A 23,408-nucleotide genomic window follows, 5' to 3' on the forward strand; every position below is an offset into this window, starting at 1 on the left:
CTGCACTTGATCACTGCACAGTTGACTGGCTGCACCAAGGATGTGAGAACTGATTCGCCTGGAAAGCAATTGCATCCGAGGCGGCGCGAGGGATGCGCAGCTTCCAGCGGAGAGGAAATATCCTCTCCCAGGCTTCGAAACGGCGACGTTTCCCCACGCGCGCGTGCATCAAGTGTTCCCTATCACTTGATGCACGCGTGTGCTCAAGTGTCGCCCTTCTGAGTGCTGCTCCTGCAGGATCTGAAGCCGGCATCTTGCCCTGGCGTCCTAAAACGTGGAAAAAAGAGGAAAAAAGAGGCGAGATCCCTGACTCTTTGATGGTGGGGGTGGGAGAAACACCCAACGCCTTGGTGCCCCTTTGACCCGTAGCTGGCGGAACCCGCCTCCCGCCTCTCTGGCATTGGCTGCTCGGCGCGCCCCCTTCCCGGGGCGGTTGGCTGGTGGCGACGCCACTCACCCAGCCCTGACCTCCCCTTCCCCGGCCGCTGTCAAAGTTGACCGCCGGGCGCTGCGTTGCAATGGAGAGAAGGGAAGAGGCGCAACAGCACCCGCTGCGGGGGAAGGAGGCGGAGGAGGAGGAAGAGGAGGAGGAGGAGGAAGGAAAGCGGGGGGATTGAGATCGCGCCTGTCCCAGCTGCTGGAAACCAGCGCCGCTGATCCGCGCTCGCCTGGTGGCGGCTGCGCGCCCACGAGAGAAGCCGATCGCCCCCAGAAATGCCGCGCTGCTGCTGCTGAGAGGGAGACCCCGGCCACCCCCAGCGGCTCCTGGACGGGTCTGGGAGCGGCGGAATTAGCCGGCAGAGCAGGGAAAGGGGGTGGGTGGGTGCCCTCTGCCTCCGATCCTGCAGAGCCCCGAGGCGGAGCAGCCGATCTCTCTCTCCCTCCCCCTCCCCCCCGCCTCGGCAGAGCTTCCGTTTCTCTCCACTCTCCCCCCCCCGCGCCGCCTCTCCCTGCTCCTCCCGGCCTCTTCCCGATCCTCCCCAGCCATGACCATTCCGGTTTTCACCTCATAAAGATGGCGGTGCGGGATCACTGCAACCTTTAGACTCATGACTGTCAGAAACATCGCCTCCATTTGTAATATGGTGAGTATTACTTGCTCGGCCTGGCTGGGGGCGGGAGGGGCGCACGGGGCGGGGGAGGGAGCCGCACAATCCTCCCCCGCACCCACTAAACACACACACACACACACACACACACACTTCCGCCTCCCCACCCCCTACAACCCACCCAGTTATGGGGAGATCGGAATCCACAGAAAGGTGCGTGCAGAGCGGGCAAGGCTTCACCCCCCCCCGCCCCGAATTGGTTGCCAGAGTTTCAGGCTTGCAATCCTGGGCCACACTGAACTTGGAAGTAAAAGGCCCACTGCAGCCCAGTAGGACTTGCTCCCGAGTAATCCCTCCCCAGGATCGGGGCCATTTTGGAAGGAGGAGCTGCCGAAGTCTGGAAATGCAGGCGATCTCTCTGCTGATCCGGTGGGCGGGGTGCTGGAGGTGGGCGTCCGAACCATGTGTGGGGAGGAGGGGGGGTCCTTGAAAGTTTGCACAGTGTTGCTTTTTTTTTTTTTTTTGCACAGGAGAATACCGGTTGTACAGTGCTAGGTGCGGATGAGCCAGGGATCTGAATAACTGGGTTTTGGAAACAAGGGAGGTATTTTTTTTTTCCAGCGTGCAAACATGTTGGGCAGGTTCAAACATGAACATGTGATTTCCGTCTGGGCAGTGCTAGTCCCTCAAGGAAGCATGTGCTCCAAAAGGAACTGGTCCAAATGAGAGTTGTTTAAGCTTCTGTGAATAAGCCTAGCTAAGAGATGTGGCCTTCAACCTGCCTCTCTTTTGGGTGAAATGAATAAATCAGGAGTTAGATGCAGGGCTTTGATCAGTTTTGCTATTCTTGGCTTAGAAATTTAGTTAACGATGAGGTTTCTGCATTATACTTCTTGACCTAATGTGTCAACATTTTCCAAACATTTTTCTCCTTTGTAAATTGGCAGCTAGGTGATAAAAAAGTGTTATTTATCGGGTGGAGGAGAGACAATGCAAACTAGTTGCAGGAAAACTTGTACAGTAGTAGCTCTTTAATGAATTGCAATAGTTTGCAGGGTGTGCGCAAGTCCCCCCCCCCAAAGGGTGAAAAGTCACTAGGTCCAGTGAGTCATCTCCTTGTGTGTCTGTAGGTAACAGATTGTGTGAAAAACAACTACCTAGATCTTACTTGCTGTACCAGTGTGTACATGCTTAGACTGGAGGGCATCAAAAGCTAGGGTGGTCCATGCCTGCTGGAAAGAGGCAGTGGTAAAAACCACTCCTTAAGAAACCCTCCCTGCTCTCAGAAAATCTAAGTAACTACCCGTCAGTTGCTAATCTCCCCTTCTTGGGCAAGGTTCTTGAGCAGGTGGTCACGGATGAGATCCAGGCACTCTTGGAGGAAACTGATTTTCTAGATTCATTTCTGTTGGGACTTAGGCCCGGTTTTGGCACTGAAACTGCTTTGGTTGCCCTGTATGATGAGCTCTTGTCAGGAGAGAGAGAGTCAGGAGAAATGTGTCCTTGTTAATTCTCCTTGACCTCTTACTGGCTTTCAATACCGTTGCCCATGGTTTCCTTCTGGAGTTTGAGTGGGTGGCACCCCTTTGCAGTGGTTCCAGTCCCACTTGGATGGCTGTTTCCAGAGGGTGATGCTTGGGGAACGTTCTTCGGCCCTGTGGAACCCTCATTGTGGCCTCAGGGCCAGTGCTGTTTTGCTAGAAAAAGAAGTGCCAGAACTCACCATGAATACTTCCCTTGTTCTCTTATAATGGCAATGACACTCAACTGAGAGATGCCGGAACTGAATTCTGGTGAGTTCTGGGCCAAAAAAAAGCTCTGCTCAATTTATCCCCTATCAACATGAGCCCTCTGAGTGGGGTTATCTGGAGTTTTGGAGCACATGGTCAGCAATCTGCTGATGACACACATATCTACTTCTCCTTTACATCTACAGCTGTGGCATGGATGTGTTGGAACATTGCCTTGCCTCGGTAATGGACTGGATGAGAGCCAACTGAGGCACTGTTAGTGGGTGGTTCCCTTGACTGTATGGATGGGAGGTTGCCTCCTATTGATGGGGTTACACTCTCTGAAGGAGTGGGTACATAGCTTGGGGGTCCTCCTGGATCCTTTGCTGTCGCTTGAGGCTCAGGCGGCCTCAGTGGCGTGGAGTGCCTTCCATCAACTTTGGCTGGTGGCCCAGCTGTGCCCCTGTCTGGACAGGGATAGCCTAACCTCAGTTGTCTATGCTCTGATAACCTCTAGGTTAGATTACTGCAATGTGTTAGATGTGTGGCTGCCTCTGAAGACAGTTCGGAAACTTCACCTGGTGCAGAATTCGGCAGCCAGGTTGCTCACCGAAGCAAGATGGTGTGTGAATATTACACCGATCCTGGCCCGACTGCACTGGCTGTCAGTTAGTTTCCAGGCCCAATTCACAGTGTTGGTTTTGCTTGATACAGCCTTGAACTGCTCAAGGACCACCTCCTCATTTGTGGAATGCTCTCCCCTGGGACGTTCATCTGGCACCTTTATTATACATCTTTAGGCACCAGGCAAAAATGTTCCTCTTCAACCAGGCCTTTGGCTGATGGTCTATGGCCTTTAAAATATGTTGGGGGTTGTTATGGGTTGGTTTTGTTCTTGTACTTATTATGTACTTTATGGTTTTATTCTGTATTTTTATGCCGTGAACTGCCATGGGATCTTTGGTATATATAATAATAATAATATAATATGAGAGCACATCACAAAATCTGATGATGGACCAGCCTTGTGGTCAGAACACATGCTTATAACAGGAAGTGTAAGACCTGAGTCCTCAAGCTGATTCCTTCATTGCTTGCTCATTGAAGTCAAAAGGGGTTCTGAAAATGTGGGCCTTGGAGCAGCCTGTATTTCATTTCTGCTTTGGTTTCTTCCTTTTGTGACAGAACTTGTGTGTGCTGTTAAGCAGTAAGCTGGTCTGGTTTCCTTGCCTTTAATTTGGAAGATACTCAAGATGCAGTAGTAGGACAGGTTCTGAGACTCGCACAACACACACACACACACACACACACACACACACACACACACACACCACTTGCCTAGAAGGACCAATTTATTTTCTTATTTTGACAATTAAGTGACTCACGGTTGCATAAACATATACCAAAAAAATGTGATTTGGGAAATAGAACGACGATAATAAACGTTCTGCCCTTCTCCTTAGTGGCCAAAATCTACCTTTCAACAACAGAGGCTTGCAGCACCTCCAAGACTAAAAGTACTCCAAAGTTAATTCCTAAAGCTGAAATCCTATATACCGTAAGCTTGCTTGGGATAAGTCCCACTGTACTCAATAACCCTTTCCCTTCGAGTAGACATGTATAGGATTTCATTGTAACATATTTATTAGGGCATTACTTTTCATGTACTAGCTAGAGTCTGCATTACCAGATACATGAAGTGTTATCCTCAGTTGACTGGTGGTGTGTGTGTGTGTGTGTGTGTGTGTGTGTGTGTGTGTGTGTTATTGTTGACATTTTATTATATTACCCTCCTTTCATCTGAAGGTTCCAGGGTGGATTACAGCATATGAAAATACAATAAAATTAAAATAGCAATAAACATCAAGAAGCTCGCCCTTAAAAGGGTAATTCCATACATGTATATATATATAGAGAGAGAAAATTTGTAAACTTGTGTGTCCAAATGGCAAAAAAAAATGCAGTTTGTGACAATTCTGTGAAAAGCTGTAGGTAAGCAAAGTGATCTTTGCAACAACAGTAACTGGTGCTGTGATCTAAACCACAGAGCCTAGGGCTTGCCGATCAGAAGGTTAGCGGTTCGAATCCCCGCAACGGGGTGAGCTCCCGTTGCTCAGTCCCAGCTCCTGCCAACCTAACAGTTCAAAAGCACATCAAAGTGCAAGTAGATAAATAGGTACCGCTCCGGCGGGAAGGTAAACGGCGTTTCCGTGCGCTGCTCTGGTTTGCCAAAAGCGGCTTAGTCATGCTGGCCACATGATCCAGAAGCTGTCTGCGGACAAACGCCGGCTCCCTTGGCCTATAGAGAGAGATGAGCGCTGCAACCCCAGAGTCGTCCGCAACTGGACTTAACGGTCAGGGGTCCCTTTACCTTTTCACATAGCAATGTGGGTTGAATCCACGTGGCCCCTTCCAACTCTACAATTCTGAGCAGGGGCTCTGTCTACTGAAGTGTGTGAGAAACTGCTTGGGGAGATGCAAGCTTTTTATCCAGTGCCTAGTCCTGAAATGGGTTTTGTGTATGTTTCACAGCCTATCCCTGAGCGTAGCCAGGACTTTGGGGGGGGGGGCAGGCAGATCCAACATGATTCACCAGTGAGTTAAGTATTTCTATTGTTTTACTTGAATTGGAGGGGGCAGCTGCCCCCTGCGCCCCCCATGGCTACGCCCATGAGGCCATCTGCATGTTCAGCAAATGTCCACAGTGCAGCCTTCCTAGAGCTGTAAAATGCGTGTGGAGGATTACATGTTTGAATGATTCCCCCCATTTAACCATTCTTTTCTGTGTTAGTGAAAAGGCAGTCAGCATAACATGGGTGGTTTTTGGGTTTTTTTGCTTCCCTTCATGTGCCGTTTGATGATTCTGTAGTTGGAAGAGCAATAACAGAGACTCCTTTCTTCCTTTGAAGCGGTAGGAAGCTGCCTTGAAACAGTAGGGGGGCACAGAGAAATTCCTCACAGTGCAAAAACATTCTTGGGATTTCTTTGTTGGGGGCAAACAAAAATCAGGCCTGCCTGTTTGGGTCCCATGGAAGCTCTTGTCCCCCATCCTCACTTTCAGCCTCAATTACAAAAAGCTCCATGGCTCTACTGCCCCCCTGCCACAAACAAAGCAAAACAACAACAACAACATCCCAGACATGAGAGAAGGCTTTGCCACTGCTCTGCGTGTGTCGCAACAGAACAATGGCCTTTGATGAGTTGGAACAGAGACTAAATGGGACAGAGCAATAGCTTTTATATTTGTACAGTACGCCGCATCCTTCACTGCCCTCCATCCAGACAAGCAATAGGATTTCTCAGAGTTCAAGGACATATTCCAGACAGGCAGAAGCACTCAAGGAAGGCTGGTGCAGGGCTTGATTCAAGAGGATTTGTGGCCTGGAGAAAGTCCCAAGGATCTGTGTTTTATCCATCCCTGGGATAAAAATTAAAATAAAATTACATAAAAAACAAAAATAATGCCGGGAGCCAAATCTGACTGCTGGGGCTTTTGATTGCCTGTTTAGGGCCGCAAAATGTTTAGTCAAAATGTTTGCTTCATTAATTTGTATTTAAGGAGAGGTGAGGAAATTGGCTTTGACTGTGGCATTTGAAACTGGAGTGTACTGTTTTTGTTCCTATGTTTCGTATTTTTGTGTTTGTATATTGCAAACCACCCTGTGATTGTTGGAGGAAGGGTGGTATGGAAATTTAATAAATAAAAATATTAAGAATAAAAGGAAGTATCCAAGTACAATATCTGAAGCCATTCCTCATAACATCTTTCTGTTTTAGTTTATATCCCTCCTTATTTTCAGGTTCTTGCAAGAGCAGCTAGATTCAGTCACTATCTTCCCTCCTTGCGGTGAGCCTGCATGTCCCTTGCTGATGATGTCGTATGCGCCGTTCATCAGTGGTGGACAATGGAGCCTTCCTATAACATAATGCACCTCTCAGCCTGTGGGGTCTTGACCTTCCTGGGGTCACTTGCAAGGCTGTTTGAGAGTCATGAGCACTATTCCCTCCTCTTTCTTGCCAATATTTTGTTGAAATGAGTTTTCTCAGTTGCCTTCATTGCCAGAAACAGCCGTACAGAGTACTGTGCTGAGGTCCCCAGGCACACCCAGCTTAAAAGGTTGAGAATTCCTGGAATAAGTGACACTATTTAAGAAACCATGTTTTGACTAGGAGGAAAGAATCCTGGACTCTCCTATTGATTTTTGTTTTGTTTCACTTGGAAACATTATGTTATCATGTGCACCTGAAATGAATACTGTAAATTGAGAATTAACGCTGGGGAATTAGACATATCAAATTTGGTTTGTCAGAGCAACCAGAAGGTTCCTTGTTTTGTTACCAATGGTTGCCGGAAGATGATCATTTTTACAAGAGCGAATCCTCATGATGGAGAGCATTTAGACCACTCCTGAAATGGCAGAATTTATTCGGACTCTTGTGGGGATATAAGGATGAAGCTTCTAATTCTGACAAGTAAATAAATCTATTTTCCAGTATATTAAATAGAAAGCAGGTCCGCCCCCACCAAAAAGAAAGGATCCTTCATGTCAAGGGTATTGGAGCTCACCCAGACTTTCTTTTGCACCATGCTTTCCAGGCACAGGTCTGTGAGAGCTTTGTGTCTGAGCAGTTTTGTTGTCTCTGGGAAAACCTGTGTTTTACTGCTGAATCACAGCAAATGGCAATTCACAGAAAACCTGGTTGCTGTTTGTTCTGATTCAGCAGTAAAATATGGGTTTTCCCAAAGAAAGTGCCAACACACAGAGAGAGAAAGAGAGAGAGAGAGAGAGAGTGAGCGAGCTCTGAAATGCAACTTTAAAGCCTAGACCTGCATCCTGAGTCAAAGCAACAGTATTTTGTGCCTGGGCTCCAAACTAGATGGATCATTACAAAAGGAGATGGCAAGGTCGTGAGGGCTTTGGGGATTTTTTAAAATACAAAGCTGAAAGGCTAAAAAAAGAAAGAAAGAAAAAATTGTTTCTCCTGCGACCCAGGGACATGTCAATTTGTCCACCAACTAGGAAACCCAACAGCACATAGAACTCGCAGTGTTGCACTAATTGGAAAGAGGAAGGGTGCACAACAGGAGTTTTGGGATGTGATGCAGTAGTGAAGTAGGGAGAGCCAGGCTAAGATGTGTACAATTTATGGGGAGGCCTCTGGCCTCATTGCATGTCACCAACTGGATAAAGGAGGCAAGGAAGGCCTGAGCCATTTAAATTCATTCTAGGTTCCTTTGGGAGTCCAGATTTTGAAATAGTTGGGAAAAGAAAAAGGACGAAGATAGGCCTCTCCCAAATACAGCAGCCAGACCTGGTGTTTGGTGCCAGCTTTAGAAATACTCGAGTCATCAAACTTAGTTGCATTTACTTTTGATATCTTTGAATCCTGTGGCTAGGTCAAGTGATAACTCCATGAAAATGTTTCCAGCATGAGGAAGAGTTAGCATGCTAGCGCTCTGGCCAGCATGCTATGGAAATTGGCCACATTGAGGGTGTGGCAAAGTTCAATTTTACTTTTGTGCATTTGGTGTAGTTCCATTTATATGGGCTCCTTGAGAATGCTAGAAGAACAGGGACTGGTTTTGGCAGAGGGGTTTGTTATGTTGAAGGAGGATTTCAACATGTGTCACTTCCATCTCACAGCCTGCTCCCTCCTTTTATCTGTGGTCCTTCAGTACTCCTTGATGAGTTCCACTCTTTCATAGGCACTGTTCCCCTTTTTATATCTTGCTGTGTTGCTAGCCGCTCCCTTTTCCAGTGCCCTGGTTTTGCTTGTCTCATGGTTGTTGGTTGTGGGACTCCAGCCACTAAGGACTTGCTTCTTGTGACAAGTATTCTGGTTTCACCAGGTAGATGGGGCTAGCCCTGACTTTCAAAAACAATATCAGTGATATGTGGGGCAGCAGCTGGAGCAATAGATTTCCTGTGCGTGATGTGTTTGTTCACATTCTCAAAGGATATACACTGATTTGAAAAGCAACAATGCTAAAACCCCCCACATAATATAACTCTCAATGCAATTTCTCTACAGCACCCTCTGGTGTCACACTTTTATAACACATTTTAATGTTTTAATTGACCAGTGTAAAGGTAAAGGGACCCCTGACCATTTGGTCCAGTCATGACTGACTCTGGGGTTGTGGCGCTCATCTCACTTTATTGGCCGAGGGAGCCAGCGTACAGCTTCCAGGTCATGTGGCCAGCATGTCTAAGCCGCTTCTGGTGAACCAGAGCAGCGCACGGTTCCTTCTGGAAAGTTTGCAGACAAAGCTTATGTGAGTTTGGACTAATTGACCAGTGTAGGTTAGTCCAAACTCACGTAAGCTTTGTTTGCAAACTTTCCAGAAGGAAAACCAATAAGCAGTTGGGTGGCAATTGTGGAATCTCTTTCCACGGTTTCTAGTCATGATGGCAAGGGTGATCCCTTGCATGTTGATGACGTCTGAAGTGGAGGACATGGTTCTGTCCCTGCTCGTTCTATGTGCAGAAACTGATCAGTCTGACAATTGAATTTTAGGGTGTGCTGTTGGCATCCATCTGTCTTGAGAGACAATGTATAGACACCATCCATTTATCCTGGAAACTGTAGTTCACCCCTCAGAGATCTGTAATTCCTAGCACCCTTAAACTACAGTTCCTAGGAAGTTTCTTTGTGGGTAGGGAGCATTTTAAATGTATGGTGTGCATGCAGTCTAAGTTTGATAAAAGCAATGCACCAGTGTCTTCCACTGCACCTGAGGACAGTAGGTGAGCTTAGGGGACAAAGAGCAGGCCTGCTCTGCCTTCCAAAATCCTATCACTGTCCTCTGCCTTCCAGAATCTGCCACCTGAGGCAGCCACCTTATTCTGCCTAATGGTAGGGTTGGCCCTACATGATAGTTACATGGAACCTTTGAGTTTGGAGGCTGCATGCCACTGGATACCAGCTGATGGGAACAACTGGGAGCAACAGTGGAAGAGAGCTATTGCCCTGTTGGCCACTGTGGGATTCTGGACTAGATGTGCTTTTTGGGGTTGGACTAGATTACCCTCGGGGTCCCGTCCAACTCTGCAATTCTATGATCCGGCAGGGCTTTTCTGATGTTCTTGTGATGGGTTGTCACTTTCCCCACAAATCCTCTGCAGCACATTTCTCTGCATCACTCATAATCTTCCAGTTCAGCAGCTTCAGACTCTTTAAGTTAAGTGGTTGCTGCAGTTCAGCTGCAGAGGGAGAGAAAGAGAGAGAGAGGGAGAGAGAAAAGGAAAGAGAGTGATTGCTGCCATATATAATCTTCTCCACCTGCAGTAATCTGGCTTTTCTTCCCACACTTCATTCCTCCCTGGGATTCTGAACAATAGCTAAAATTATCTGTTTTGAGTTTGGTGCCAAATTTCAACATGTCATAATAGCTCCTGATGCTGTCGCACACATTATAGCAACTTGAGATGCCAATTTGTTTCCAATGCTTGTCAATCCCTGCAATGAGAATCTGTGACTTGAATAAATCCCTCCAAAGATTGTGATTCTGTGTTGTATACTTCTGAGCATTATTATTATTATTATTATTATTATTATTATTATTATTATTATTATTAAAACCCCATCTTTGAAACTTTTAGAATTTTGCAGTTACAGGGTTGACAGGATGCTAGTTTTTGTAGAAAAAGGAACTGAATGGGTGGACTTCAGTACGTACTTGAGCACCAAGGACAGAGTTATAGGTGCAGTCTATAGGTCTGGAAATAGCAAGCCTGTTCAGAAGCAGTGGGGGGGGGGGGAGAAATCGATTCCTTGCACTATACATCTACACTGCAATTATTATTATTATTATTTATTAAATTTGTATACTGCCCTACCCTGCAGGTCTCAGGGCAGTTACAACATAAAAACACAATATTAAAAAATTACATAATACAGTGGTACCTCAGGTTAAGTACTTAATTCGTTCCGGAGGTCCGTTCTTAACCTGAAACTGTTCTTAACCTGAAGCACTATTTCTGGGTTAGCAGAGTCTGTAACCTGAAGCGTATGTAACCCGAGGTACCACTGTAAAGTACATAATAAAAGTACATAATAAAAACATAATAAGTACATAGTAAAAACAAAAACAGCCCAATAACCCCCCTCCTCAACCCATTTTGAAAGCCCATTGGATGTCAATCAGCCAAAGAGAGAAATTTTGAAAACACATGACTAATGAATAAGCTGCTGGAGAATGAGTGTAGGCATGTGTACACAAACTGTGTGTGTGTGTGTGTGTGTTAGAGAGAGAGACAGAGCGACAGAGAGAAAGAGAATATGAAAACTTCGCAAATAGAAACTGACAATGTAAACCTCAACAAGGGAATAGAATGACAAGTAGCTGCAGGGGAAGAAAAGCAGCCACTCACAATTGTAAGAGAGATCACAAAAGTGGGAGAAAAGGACCTGACCTACATCTTTGTATTTAGCAAGTTAGCAAATGACATCAGTGAGAGAAGAGGGTCTCTGTGAAATGGTTTATTTTAAGACATAAATCTGTCAGATGGTTTACAGGCTAGTGAAACCAGTCATACACAAAGCAGCCACAAGGCCTGTGCACAAAGCATCCTATACTTTCAGGCAAATACTTTCTTGCATAAAAAGAAACATTTCCAGTGCTGATAGACACTTGGTAAGGGACACAGGAATCTAGACCACAAAGAACTTTATAGGGTACCAACAACAACATAAATTTGGTGCAAGAAATAACAAGAAGCCAGTACAGCTGCTGCAAAATGACAAACACAATTTAGCATGAAGTTTTGTTGCTCTGCACCTGAGCTACGGATTTCTCCTTCTGAAGTCTTCAGGACCATTCCTATGTATAGAGACCAAACTACATGTAATGCTAAATGGCTATAAGTATTCTATATGCATGTCCTTTATTCTTTAAGCTGCCAGGTTGCCTGACCATGGTGTGTTTAGGGAAGACAATTTACGTAACCTCTTCCCTCCCATAGTTTTGTTTCATAGATAAACACTTTCAAAATCAGTAATCGTGGTACACTTTGCAGCAATGGAAAGTTAGGTCACTTGGACTCTGGGAATGCTTTTCCTTTTTCAGGGCTGATGGCAGCATGATGGATGTGTTGGATAAAAAAAACCCTTTCACCTGATCCTCCCTGTGATATAATTTGAAATACAGATTGATAGTAGCTCAGCTCCTGGGCAACTGGAGTCACCCACAATGCATTGTCTGCCTTTCCTTTGCCCTCTTCAAGAAAGGCTCAGGTGTCTTGGGGAACTGAGGTGTTCTGTGTGCCTGACGAAATTCAATACAGCCCTTTGTTTTCAATGGGAACGGCTGGGACGGGATATGCAAAAACATCTGCAGCCTAAGGTTCAAAAATAGGGAAAGTGTTCCGGCGCATGAAACTTTAAAAAAGAACCAAACCCAAATGCTTGTGACTTTTATTACTAGCTGCCAACTGCAAGCAAGTTGATTTACATTTCAAGCCTACAAGCTCTCCGCAATTATCTCTTCTGATTTTCATTCAGCCGTTCCAGCTCTCTGAAAGCATTTATTTTGCTGGGGAAAAATCAAAGTTGCTTGCATTCATCCAAGCGAGAGAGATAACATTGCTCTGGTTCCTCTCTCCCAACCCCTGCAAATCAGGCAAATAGAAGGGCTGATAAGGAAATGTTAGATTAGATTGCAGAAATGGATAAAATCAAATAACATTGAAAAAGCCCTGGGGAGGGCCTGTTTATTTTTGTATATTGCTCTGTCTGGGAACCAGATGATGACAGGTTAATGGATGTGGAGTGAGAGATTTCTTTGGCCAACCATTCCCATGTCATGTGTTGGAAAGAATGGATCCTGTGCTCTGTTTCCAATTTAAAATCAATGGGGCTTGCATATGCTTCTTGGCATGCTGGATAACAGCCCTTTTCTCTTAACAAGCATTTTCAATGGGATGTTGGGTTTTCACAGAGTTCATGGCAGCCTCATGTCATTGGCTGAGCAGCGCCTGGGCTGTAAGTATTCGGAAATGTCTAAAACACTTCAGACAATCCATTTGGCACAGCTTTGGGGGAGGGCAGCAGGAAGTGACCTAACCTTTCAGGATATTTCTCAGGCTTGTGTCATATTTTAACCTGGAGCTAAAATAACTGGCTGTTTCCTTTTCCCTAGGGCACCAATGCCTCTGCTCTGGAAAAAGACATTGGGCCAGAGCAATTTCCAATCAATGAACACTACTTTGGACTGGTCAATGTAAGTATTACTGCTGCGGTGTCAGTTTCTGAAAACGTATTTTATGACTTGCCCTGTCGCACCTCGGAGTACTGTCTAGAGGTGGAGATGTGTCCTCCATTTTGCTACACCTCCCTCCACCCCCCCCACCTGCTGGGTTAGACTCCCATGTTGCCCCACAGCAGTGGAAAGGGCTATGGGAGGAACAGGTTGAGAGAATATGTAGCTTTTGCAGCACTGGTAGAACATCAGGAGAAGAGCATAAGAGGAGCGCTGTTGGACCAGATTGACTAATTCAGCAGAATGGTATATTCTCCATGCCTGGGGCTGCCTGGTTGTTGTTGGTGACCTGTGACAGGGCCTTTTCAGTGGTGGTTCCTCATTTGTGGGATGCCCTCCTTAGTGAGGTGCAACTGTCTGCATCATTATTAGCTTTCAGGAGGAATCTGAAACCTTCTTGCTAACCTAGGCATTTGGTGGCTGCAGAATAATTTTCCTGGTGACCCTGACATCACTGGATGAAAATTTGTTTTTATTTGTAATTGTTTTTAGAATGTTTTAACTGCTTTTGGAATGTTTTTTTTAAAATGTGGATGTGTTTGCTGCTTAGAGAGGAAGGGCAGTTAAAACTCCTATCAATCAAATGCAGTTTGGTTGTTATTATGAACCTTACCCTGAGCAGCAGTACAGACCCTGACTCAACATACCAACCCAGACCCTAATATCACAGTTTGGTCTCAGCCAGACCCTGTCAGCCAGAGACCCCTGGGATTTCTGGAGACAGCAACGACTAAGCCTAAACTTTCTGAGGAACTGGTGCTCTTGACCCCAAAGACCTCCACTCCCATTTCTGGCAGGCAATGAACTTGGTGTTGGGGTGGAGTGCTCACTCCAGGTCAAATGTCTGCCTCTTTAAGGCCTTCTACATTACCAGGAAGGGGCAGAACATGCAAAGAGTAATATTTCCCAAGAAGGATAAAAGCCTTCCATCCAGCTTTAGACTTGTTGAGAGTAAGTTGCTCACTTGAAGTTTTCCAGTGGTCAGTAATTCTACACTGTGTTGTGGACTATATTCTGGCCCGTGGGCTTCTGCTTGAGGTCAGGATAGGACGCAGGTGTGGGCAGGTGCATCCATGTGTTCTGTGTACAATAGATCAGGACATTCTTTTATGTGAGTCCCCCTGATTTGTTGTCATTGATCAGATGATCTGCCCCCAAGTGCACAGGTATGGATAGTATGCCAGGTGCGCAGGAAGGAGAAACTACATGTGCCTCTCTGTGTGCTGAGCCAGTACATCATCCGAACTAGCCCACTTTTACCATGTTGACCATACTCTAAGTAAAATAGCATTTGTAAAGGTCCAGCCACCCTGTTTTGAAGAAGGAAGCGAGTTCTGCGTGTGAAGCATGCATTTATGCCTTATCATAATAGGTTTTTAAAATACATACATACATATATATATATATATATATATATATATATATATATATATATATATTCATGTGGAGGTCATGCATGGTAAAGGGCTCTCTGGGTCACAGACAAAAGTTATTTTGATGAGTGCTTTGAATACCGATTTTGGGAACTTCTAGAATAGTAACACTGGGCCCCTCCAGGTGTGCCTTTTATTATTCCTTTATTTATGCTTGTGATGGAAATGGGACAGTTTTATGCAATTGTACTTTCAATGCTGTTTGCACCTGGAAAAACATTGGAATGGACGTCCCACTTCATTTCCAGTCAGTGCGTGTCCTGTAGCTTCCTGCAGAAACACTGTAACATTTTATTCCAGAAGTGTTCCAAGAGAGGTGGAGGGTGTCCCTTTGTGCTATAATGAAATATAGTGAAATCCAGTAATACAGTAATACTGCAAGAGCATTGTGAAACAGCTATGAAGCAGAATGATGTGTGGATGGTCCAGTAAAAACCTAGCACTAATGCACTATTACTACATCAATTATGTGTTGCAGAATACAGAAAGCTTGCAACTTACATGCATCTAACTTGTGCACATTCAGCTTTACATGCATGGCTAATAATAATAGTGATGATGATGATAGCAGAAAGGGTGCAGGGCTCCGAGAGCCTTCTGGCAGTTCCCTCCCTGCAAGAAGTGAGGTTACACAGAACCAGAGAGAGAGGGCCTTCTCGGTAGTGGCTCCCACCCTGTGGAACACCCTCCCATCAGATGTCAAGGAAAACAACTATTTGACTTTAGAAGAAATCTGAAGGCAGCCCTGTTTAGGGAAGTTTTTAATGTTTGATGTTTTATTGTATTTTTTATTTTGGGAGCCACCCAACAGAATAATAATAATAATAATAATAATAATAATAATAATATTCCAGGAAAATTGAGTTTGGCAATCCTGCCTGCCATTGAACCTAATGGGTTTTGACTATACATGATTTTGGCTTTAGGCATAACCCCCAGAGTGTAACCCCTGCATAAGTTGCAGACTTACTGTGAATCCACAAAAAAGCACCAAGTCTGAAGGCACCCACTGTTTTAAAAACCATGTTATGCCTGACACCAGAACAAAACTGAAGAAGCCTGTTTTAGCATTACGTAATTTTTATTCCTAGCTAAAGAGTAATACTTTGAAGCTCCACATACAGACCCGTTGACCTACATTCAATCTACAGTTATAGATTTCTCCTCTTCTACCGGGAGGAGAAAATACTGAGGCAAGGGAGATAGGATATTGGGTGTTGCACTAAGCTGCACTTCATGATCCGCTCTCTCCCGTCCCCACTTATATTTTGCAGTTTGGAAACACGTGCTACTGCAACTCTGTCCTGCAAGCCCTGTATTTCTGCCGGCCCTTTCGGGAAAATGTGCTGTCCTACAAGGCCCAGCAGAAAAAGAAGGAAAACCTCCTGACTTGCCTTGCGGACCTTTTCCACAGTATTGCCACGCAAAAGAAGAAAGTTGGAGTGATCCCACCCAAAAAGTTCATCTCGAGGTTACGAAAGGAGAATGGCAAGTATAGACTCGCACATCCTTTCAGACCACGGCCCAGATCCCAAACCATTCTGGAAGGCTGCCGAGAGAGGAGAGGAGGGAGGAGTGGGTGTCCTCTCAGATATGCCTATGCTTTCTGGTCAGTTCTGCTGTCCAGTCCTCTGCGTCGCCTCGAGACAGAGGCCAGAGAAGGGAGTAGAGACAGTAGCAGCCCCCGTGAGGCCCAGTCCTTCCCTGTTGAGGACAGAGGCAGAAGTTAGAACAGGCGTACCTTGGAAGTCAAACGGAATCCATTCTGGAAGTCCGTTCGACTTTCAAAGCCTTCGGAAACCAAAGCACGGCTTCTGATTGGCTGCAGGAAGCTCCAGCAGTCAATCGGAAGCCCCGTCAGATGTTTGGCTTCCAAAAAATAGTTCGCAAACTGGAACAGTCACTTCCTGGTTTGTGATGTTTGGGAGCTGAAACGTTCGAGAACCAAGCTGTTTGAAAACCAAGGAACTGCACAAAACAAATGAAATACTGTGAAAATCCCTGAAACGAGAAGTAATCGACTATAAATATTATCTTGTGGAAATCAACTAAATAATAAAAATCAAAAAGCTGAAGAAAAAAATTAGAAAAACCTAAAATAGAACAAAGCCTTAATGGGATGCCGGCTACAAACCTCGTTTCACTGAACTATTCAGTTTCCTCAGAAGGAAATAGAAAAATCATAAACTTTAAATGACCAAAATTCAAACAGGGGTAGAATCCCAAAAATTCTGGCGTATTATAATCCTAGCTCGACCTAGATAAAGCAAAGTGCAGTGTTAAAGGATTGAGGACTCAAAAGTACAGTTTCTAATACTGAATTTACAAAAAAGGTTTATCTTGAATTCCTTTCTTTGAATTTGTGCCACTTAGGTTTTTAAACCTTTTTGTAAAAGCAGCACTAGAATTTTCACAGTTGAGTCCTTAACCCTTTATTATGGTGCTTTGCTTTCTTCAAATTGAGCTTTGTTTAAAACTTGCTATTTAGGTTTTCAAACCTTTTTTGTAAATTCAGTATTAGAAACTACAATCTTCCTTGCTACACTGCTCAGTGAAAGAGGGGGAGATGCAATTCAGAGGGTGAGGCGGCTACTCCCTCAAGGGTTCCTCCTTGCTTGCTTGTGTGCTCTCTCTGGGCAGTCTTGCTGGGCCCAGATTCTCCCTGTCACACCAGAAGGTGAGTGAGGGGGCAGAGGCACAAATAACCACCATGGGAAACGACAGGTGAGCAATCAGATGCCCTGGTGGCTGCATAGACCACACATGGGCAAGCAAGTGAAGGCAGCCCTGTGCTGACTGTCCTCTCAGGCTGTGGGGAGGAGCTGCTGCTTAAATACAGTGGTACCTAGGGTTACATACGCTTCAGGTTACAGACTCTGCTAACCCAGAAATAGTACCTCGGGTTAAGAACTTTGCTTCAGGATGAGAACAGAAATTGTGCTCCGGCGGTGCAGCAGCAGCAGGAGGCCCCATTAGCTAAAGTGGTGCTTCAGGTTAAGAACAGTTTCAGGTTAAGAACAGACCTCCGGAATGAATTAAGTACTTAACCCGACATACCATTGTATATGCCTTCCTCCTGTTTTTTCTACAGATCTCTTTGACAACTACATGCAACAAGATGCCCATGAGTTTTTAAACTACTTACTGAATACCGTCGCCGACATTCTGCAAGAGGAGAAGAAGCAGGAAAAGCAAAACGGCAAACTGAAAAACGGCAACATGAACGAAGCGGAAGAGAACAACAAGCAAGAACTCACCTGGGTGCATGAGATTTTTCAGGGAACGCTGACTAATGAAACGAGATGCTTGAACTGTGAAACTGTAAGCACTGGGCTTGTTGGTGTTTTCTTGAAAATTGTTAGATTATAGCATCTTGTTGAGCTAAATATGTTGCTTTATGAAGCCGTTCAAGAAATATGAGTGTTTCTATGGAGTAAAGCAGCTATCGTCTATGTATATTTATTTGGGGCTTTTGATAACTTTGGTTAATCGCCCCCCCCCCACCGTGTTGAATCTTCCTTAGACAAGGACAAATTATTCCCCAACCTTGTCTCTTTGCATACAAATATGGGAAGCTGAATAATACTGAGTCAGACCGTCTAGTTCAATATTGTCTGCACTGAATGGCAGTGGTTGTGCAGGATTTCAGTCAGGATTCTTTCCCAGCTCTAACTGGGGGTGTCAGGATTTGAACCTGGGACTTCTGCATGCAGAGCAGATGATCTACATGTAAGCTTTGTTCCTTCCCCATAAGAGAGCCCCACATGTGACATATTGCATCTTAAGGTATTGTAAATGTGTACATGTTTTCACTGAGGGATAATTTGAGTTTGGAGCAGCTCCAGGAATTACTTGTGGCAAAATAAGAATGAGGTTACCCTTCTCCAAACTTCTGATATCCCCTTTTTCCTGAAACTGAATTGGAGGCACACATCACTCTTAAACCTCAGTTGGCATAGGCCAATCTATGTTCTTAGGTTGGTACTCTAGTGTGTTTGGAGTTCCCAACACAATTTTCTTCCCATGGGGGTGAGAACTGAACAGGATTGCATTGTGGTGAGGAGAGGGTCTAATCAGGGTTTCCCAAACTTGGCTCTCCAGCTGTTTTTGGACCACAACTCCCATCATCCCTAGCTATCAGGACCAGTAGTAAGGGATGATAGGAACTGTAGTCCAAAATCAGCTGGAGACTCAAGTTTGGCAAACCATAGGTAAAGGGTAAAGGGACCCCTGACCATTAGGTCCAGTCGTGACCGACTCTGGGGTTGTGGAGCTCATCTCACTTTATTGGCCAAGGGAGCCGGCATACAGCTTCCGGGTCATGTGGCCAGCATGACCAAGCCGCTTCTGGCGAACCAGAGCAGCGCACGGAAAAACCGTTTACCTTCCCGCCGGAGTGGTACCTATTTATCTACTTGCACTTTGACGTGCTTTCAAACTGCTAGGTTGGCAGGAGCAGGGACCAAGCAACGGGGGCTCACCCCATCACAGGGATTCGAACCGCCGACCTTCTGATCGGCAAGTCCTAGGCTCTGTGGTTTAACCCACAGCGCCACCTGCGTCCCTTGGCAAACCATGGTCTAACGCTAATGCACCAATCCAGATGACCTCATCACACAAACTGCTATTACATTGTTAAGGCTCCAGGTTTCTGTCACTAATGGAAATTTGGTGGGGGGGCCGTCTGGATCAAGGCTGTGCTGCAGGGTGGGGGGGAAGGATTAGACCCATTTTTCCCAGCATTGCAGCCCTAATCCAAGTTGAGGTGTGTGAAGAGAGCCGCGGTTGGACACTCTAAATGCAGAGTTCCAGCAGAACAAGCTTGGCCCTTGGAAAGACTTACCAGAGCTTGAAAGAACCCACCTCTGTGACAGCCACTGTGCTAGATGTGCCTCCCAAGGGAAAGGCAGACTTGGGCACAGACAGAGCCCAGGGTGTGCTCTGAAGGTAGATGAAGCTACATGGGAGGGAACCCTACATCTGCCCCCTTGCATTCCACGATGGAAGGCACCCTTCTGTATCCCAGAGGCAGTGGTTCGGTTAGATAATTTTAGACTTAATTGTCTTGGCTTAGATAATCTTGTAGATGGTAATGCGCATTACTTCAAAATACAGTAAGCCGGCACTGCGATGTTTGCTGGGCCGCCCTGCTCATTCTGTGGAGTGGTCCTTGAACGTTTGCCCTCAAGTCCTGCCCTGTTTGTGCCTTCCTCGGATAGCAAGCCATAATTATCCGACTAGGCTAAAGTCTTGCTGAATCAGTGACTCATGCAGTAAGGCGTTGAGTAGGTGCTTTGAGTGAGTAGTTCAGATTCCCCGGAGCCCCTAATGATGGAATTAATAAATTTTTCCCTCGATCAGTAGCGGGCCTGTCATCGCACACTAGTGTGCCCTGGAAAACAGTTTGGTCATTAGTGGATTAGATAAAGGCAATCTCTTATAATTGCACCGCTAATATTGTATCGTGCTGTTTTGTGCTTCAACTTTTTGATGAGGGCATATTAGGACCATTTATGTAACAGTGTGCAAGTCAAAGGCCATTGCGGCCTTTTTTATATTCACTGTTGCGGCATCCCTGTGAAGTCATCACTCTTATTCATATCTTAGAAATAGGGTGAGAAACAGAATGTGTGATTGAGGAGGCAGGGAGGTTCACATGAGAGTTGGGATTTGGATGGATCTGGGCCTCTTAGGTGGAGCCTGAGAGCAGCCCTTTTTTCCAGGTTGACTGGCTTACCGCTCAACCTGAAAAACAGTCAGAAATATGACTTATCTGAATTGTCATTGTCAGATTTGGGGCAAGGTAAATCTTGACTGAGATATACTTCTATGCGCAGTTTAGCTTTTTTGGATTAAGTTGCATGCTGTGCTAAAGGATACTAGGTGAGAAAGAGAGAGCCCTGGATCCAGATTCCATGTGTCAACACATAATTATTGTATTTATGAGATTTTGCCATAATCAGTTTCTTGAAATAAGCAAATATCCTTATTTTATTCTTTCAATATAAAGTAGTTACGAGGTATTATTTCTGCTGTGTGTAACAAGCAATGTTTGTTGTTTGAAGCAATCTATTTCTCCCCTTCAAACAGGAGAAAATGGGTCTAGTGGCAGCAGTATAAGCAAACGTACAAAAGGGATTGTATTCTCATACCCATGTTCAAAGTGACTTATATAATGGGTTTCCGCAGGACAAACTCTGGAATGAAGAACTTTCATCCCACAAATCTCTTCCCAGCAGTTGATCCTGTGTCTACAGTTCCTAATCTTAAGAAAAACTCACTAAACTTGTGTGGTTATAGTTTTGCTGATGCCAGTGACATTATGTAAACACAAGCATTTTTTAAAGCACCTCACAATATGAGCAAGAGAACCTGTAATTGGATCAAAGCAATGGCACTAGAGAGTAGGGATCCTCATTTAGGTTTGATCTACTTATAACAGCAGGGACGCGGGTGGCACTGTGGGTTAAACCACAGAGCCTAGGACTTGCTGATCAGAAGGTCAGCGGTTCGAATCCCCGCAACGGGGTGAGCTCCTGTTGCTCGGTCCCTGCTCCTGCCAGCCTAGCAGTTCGAAAGCACGTCAAAGTGCAAGTAGATAAATAGGTACCGCTCCAGCGGGAAGGTAAACGGTGTTTCCGTGCGCTGCTCTGGTTTGCCAGAAGCGGCTTAGTCATGCTGGCCACATGACCCGGAAGCTGTACGCCAGCTCCCTCGGCCAGTAAAGCGAGATGAGCACCGCAACCCCAGAGTCGGCCACGACTGGACCTAATGGTCGGGTGTCCCTTTATCTTTACCTTTACTTATAACAGTACTCACAACTCAGAGAAATTGAAGAGAGAGACTTTTAAAACAGCCGTAGCTTGGGCCAATTATACCAGATGAGGCTGGTAGGGAGCCCCAGTGTATTGGAAAGGGTCTTTGGAGCATTGGTTGTGAGAGGTCCGGTAGGAATTTCTCTACCTCAGCAGGTCCAGAGTTAGAGGTTCCCTTTCCTGAATAAGCACGTAGCAGCAGTGCTGGAGTTTATGCAGACTCCTCTTTTTGGAGAAGGGGGATTGTGGTTTTATAACTTATAGGACTGATTGTTGCACTGCCCCTTACTGGGGAGCACCACCGAGAGCAACTCTGTAGACAACTCTGAAGCTGCAATTGCTACAGAATGTTTGCTCTCCCGACAGGCCCAGGGAAGTAAGGTCATATGCAACTGATATTGCAGGCCTCTTCTGCTCAATTCAAGGTGCTGGTGCTTATCTTTGCAATATTTCACAACCTGTGGCCAACATCCTATAGAAAAGTCTTTGACAACTGGCTAGGGTCAATGGAAGTTGTAGTCTGAAACCACAGGAGAGCACCAGGTTGGCAGAACCTGCTATAGACGGCCTCTCAAAATATGAAGTTCAGTACACGGTCTGGGCTCTGCAGGAAGGCTGGAGAGGAAGGGGGAATGCTATACTCAATACGGGTGTAACAATTATGCTAAAACAAACCTTAGTCGGCAAAAAAGCCACGCACCCTCAAATCACAGTTTCATGACCTTGTGTCCAGTCCTTAACTACGGTGAAGGCATTTCTGTAACCATAGTTACAGAAGACAAACCATGCTTAGGTATCCCATCATAGAGCTGCAAGAGATTAATATGCCTCCTTTTCCCAAACTGCTTTCAAAGACAGGACCATTCAGCTCCACAACTTGAACCTAAACTTTTTAATAACTTGTTTTGGTGTACTCATCTGCCCCACTGCTTAATTCTTTCTGCAACGTTGGCATCTTCTTCTAGGTTTTGATGTTGTGCTGACATAATGGCAGGCATTTGCTTGCTGGTGCAGCTAGTCTTAGGATCAAGCTGTTGGTTGTGCAGTGCTCAGAAATATTATTGCCTCCTATTTTTGTTGCAGGTTAGCAGCAAAGATGAAGATTTCCTTGATCTCTCTGTTGATGTGGAGCAGAACACATCAATTACTCATTGCTTAAGGTAAATGAGCGGCTGCAGAAATGTGTGTTGAAAAAAAGTGGGAGCAGGTTTTTGCTGTCTGATCATTTTAGATTAGTGGGATTTGAAAGGAAGAGCAGCATGAGAGTTACGGTATGATATGGCATAAATCAAATCAAGAAATATAAATGGAACTTTTTTTGGAAGGTAGGAATATAAATCAATCCTGCTGCAACTGAATATTCAGGAAGAAACTACAGCTTTTCAATCTTTCAATTGCTTACTCCAGGGAGGTTCCACTGAAGGCAGCAGATTTACTCTGGAGCAAATAGCTTGAGAATGGTGTGCATGCATGCATAACATGTACTTCCTGGGAAAGTAATCTACCATCTGTCAATCAAAGGGCTTACTGATGAATAATATGGAGCATTTATCCCAAGTATTAGAAAACTTTATTTATCACAGCAGTTAATCTGAAAGAAGTCGTTAAGCATCCATTAGGTCCCACTGAATTAAATACAACTTTGAATTTAGATTTACCAGAGTTATACTGAACTAAGAGTGCAATTTAACACATCTTTCCGAGTTCAGAACCTCGTCAAGGCTTGTTATCAGTTGGGTCCAAGACTTAACAATACTTGGAAGACAAAAATCCCCCTTTGCCTGCCTGTGCATGTGCACACACACACACACACACACACACACACACACGTGCATTCTCTCTCAGGCTTACTGCTTCAGCTCTTTAGGCAGGTGACTGCATGAGTCCATCGACATGAAAACATAGCTTTTACCTAAGGGATCATATTCTCTTCTGCTTCCCATCATGAGGCGCAAGTTCTTTCCCAAATGCTTATACAGTCGTACCTTGGAAGTTGAACCGAATCCATTCCAGAAGTCCGTTCAACTTCCAAAACATTCGAAAACCAAATTGCGGCTTCTGATTGGCTGCAGGAAGCTCCACCAGGAGTGGCGGAGGGTGTGGCTGAAGGTGGGCTGTGG

General features: G+C 45.3%; 1 protein-coding gene across 1 annotated transcript in view; it reads left to right on the forward strand.

Annotated features, from left to right (window-relative positions):
* The first annotated feature begins 429 nt into the window (after window positions 1-429).
* Window positions 430-23,408, forward strand: part of USP46 (ubiquitin specific peptidase 46) — a 33,324-nt gene continuing 10,345 nt past the window's right edge. The window contains exons 1-5 of the mRNA XM_083630719.1: window positions 430-1,085; window positions 12,921-13,001; window positions 15,748-15,961; window positions 17,565-17,794; window positions 22,372-22,448. Coding sequence (XP_083486845.1) covers window positions 1,050-1,085; window positions 12,921-13,001; window positions 15,748-15,961; window positions 17,565-17,794; window positions 22,372-22,448 — 638 coding nt within the window. The 5' untranslated portion in view covers window positions 430-1,049. The remainder of the gene's footprint in view (window positions 1,086-12,920; window positions 13,002-15,747; window positions 15,962-17,564; window positions 17,795-22,371; window positions 22,449-23,408) is intronic.

Source organism: Podarcis filfolensis, assembly GCF_964270895.1.
Source record: "Podarcis filfolensis genome assembly, chromosome: 9".
Classification (NCBI taxonomy): Eukaryota; Metazoa; Chordata; class Lepidosauria; order Squamata; family Lacertidae; genus Podarcis; species Podarcis filfolensis.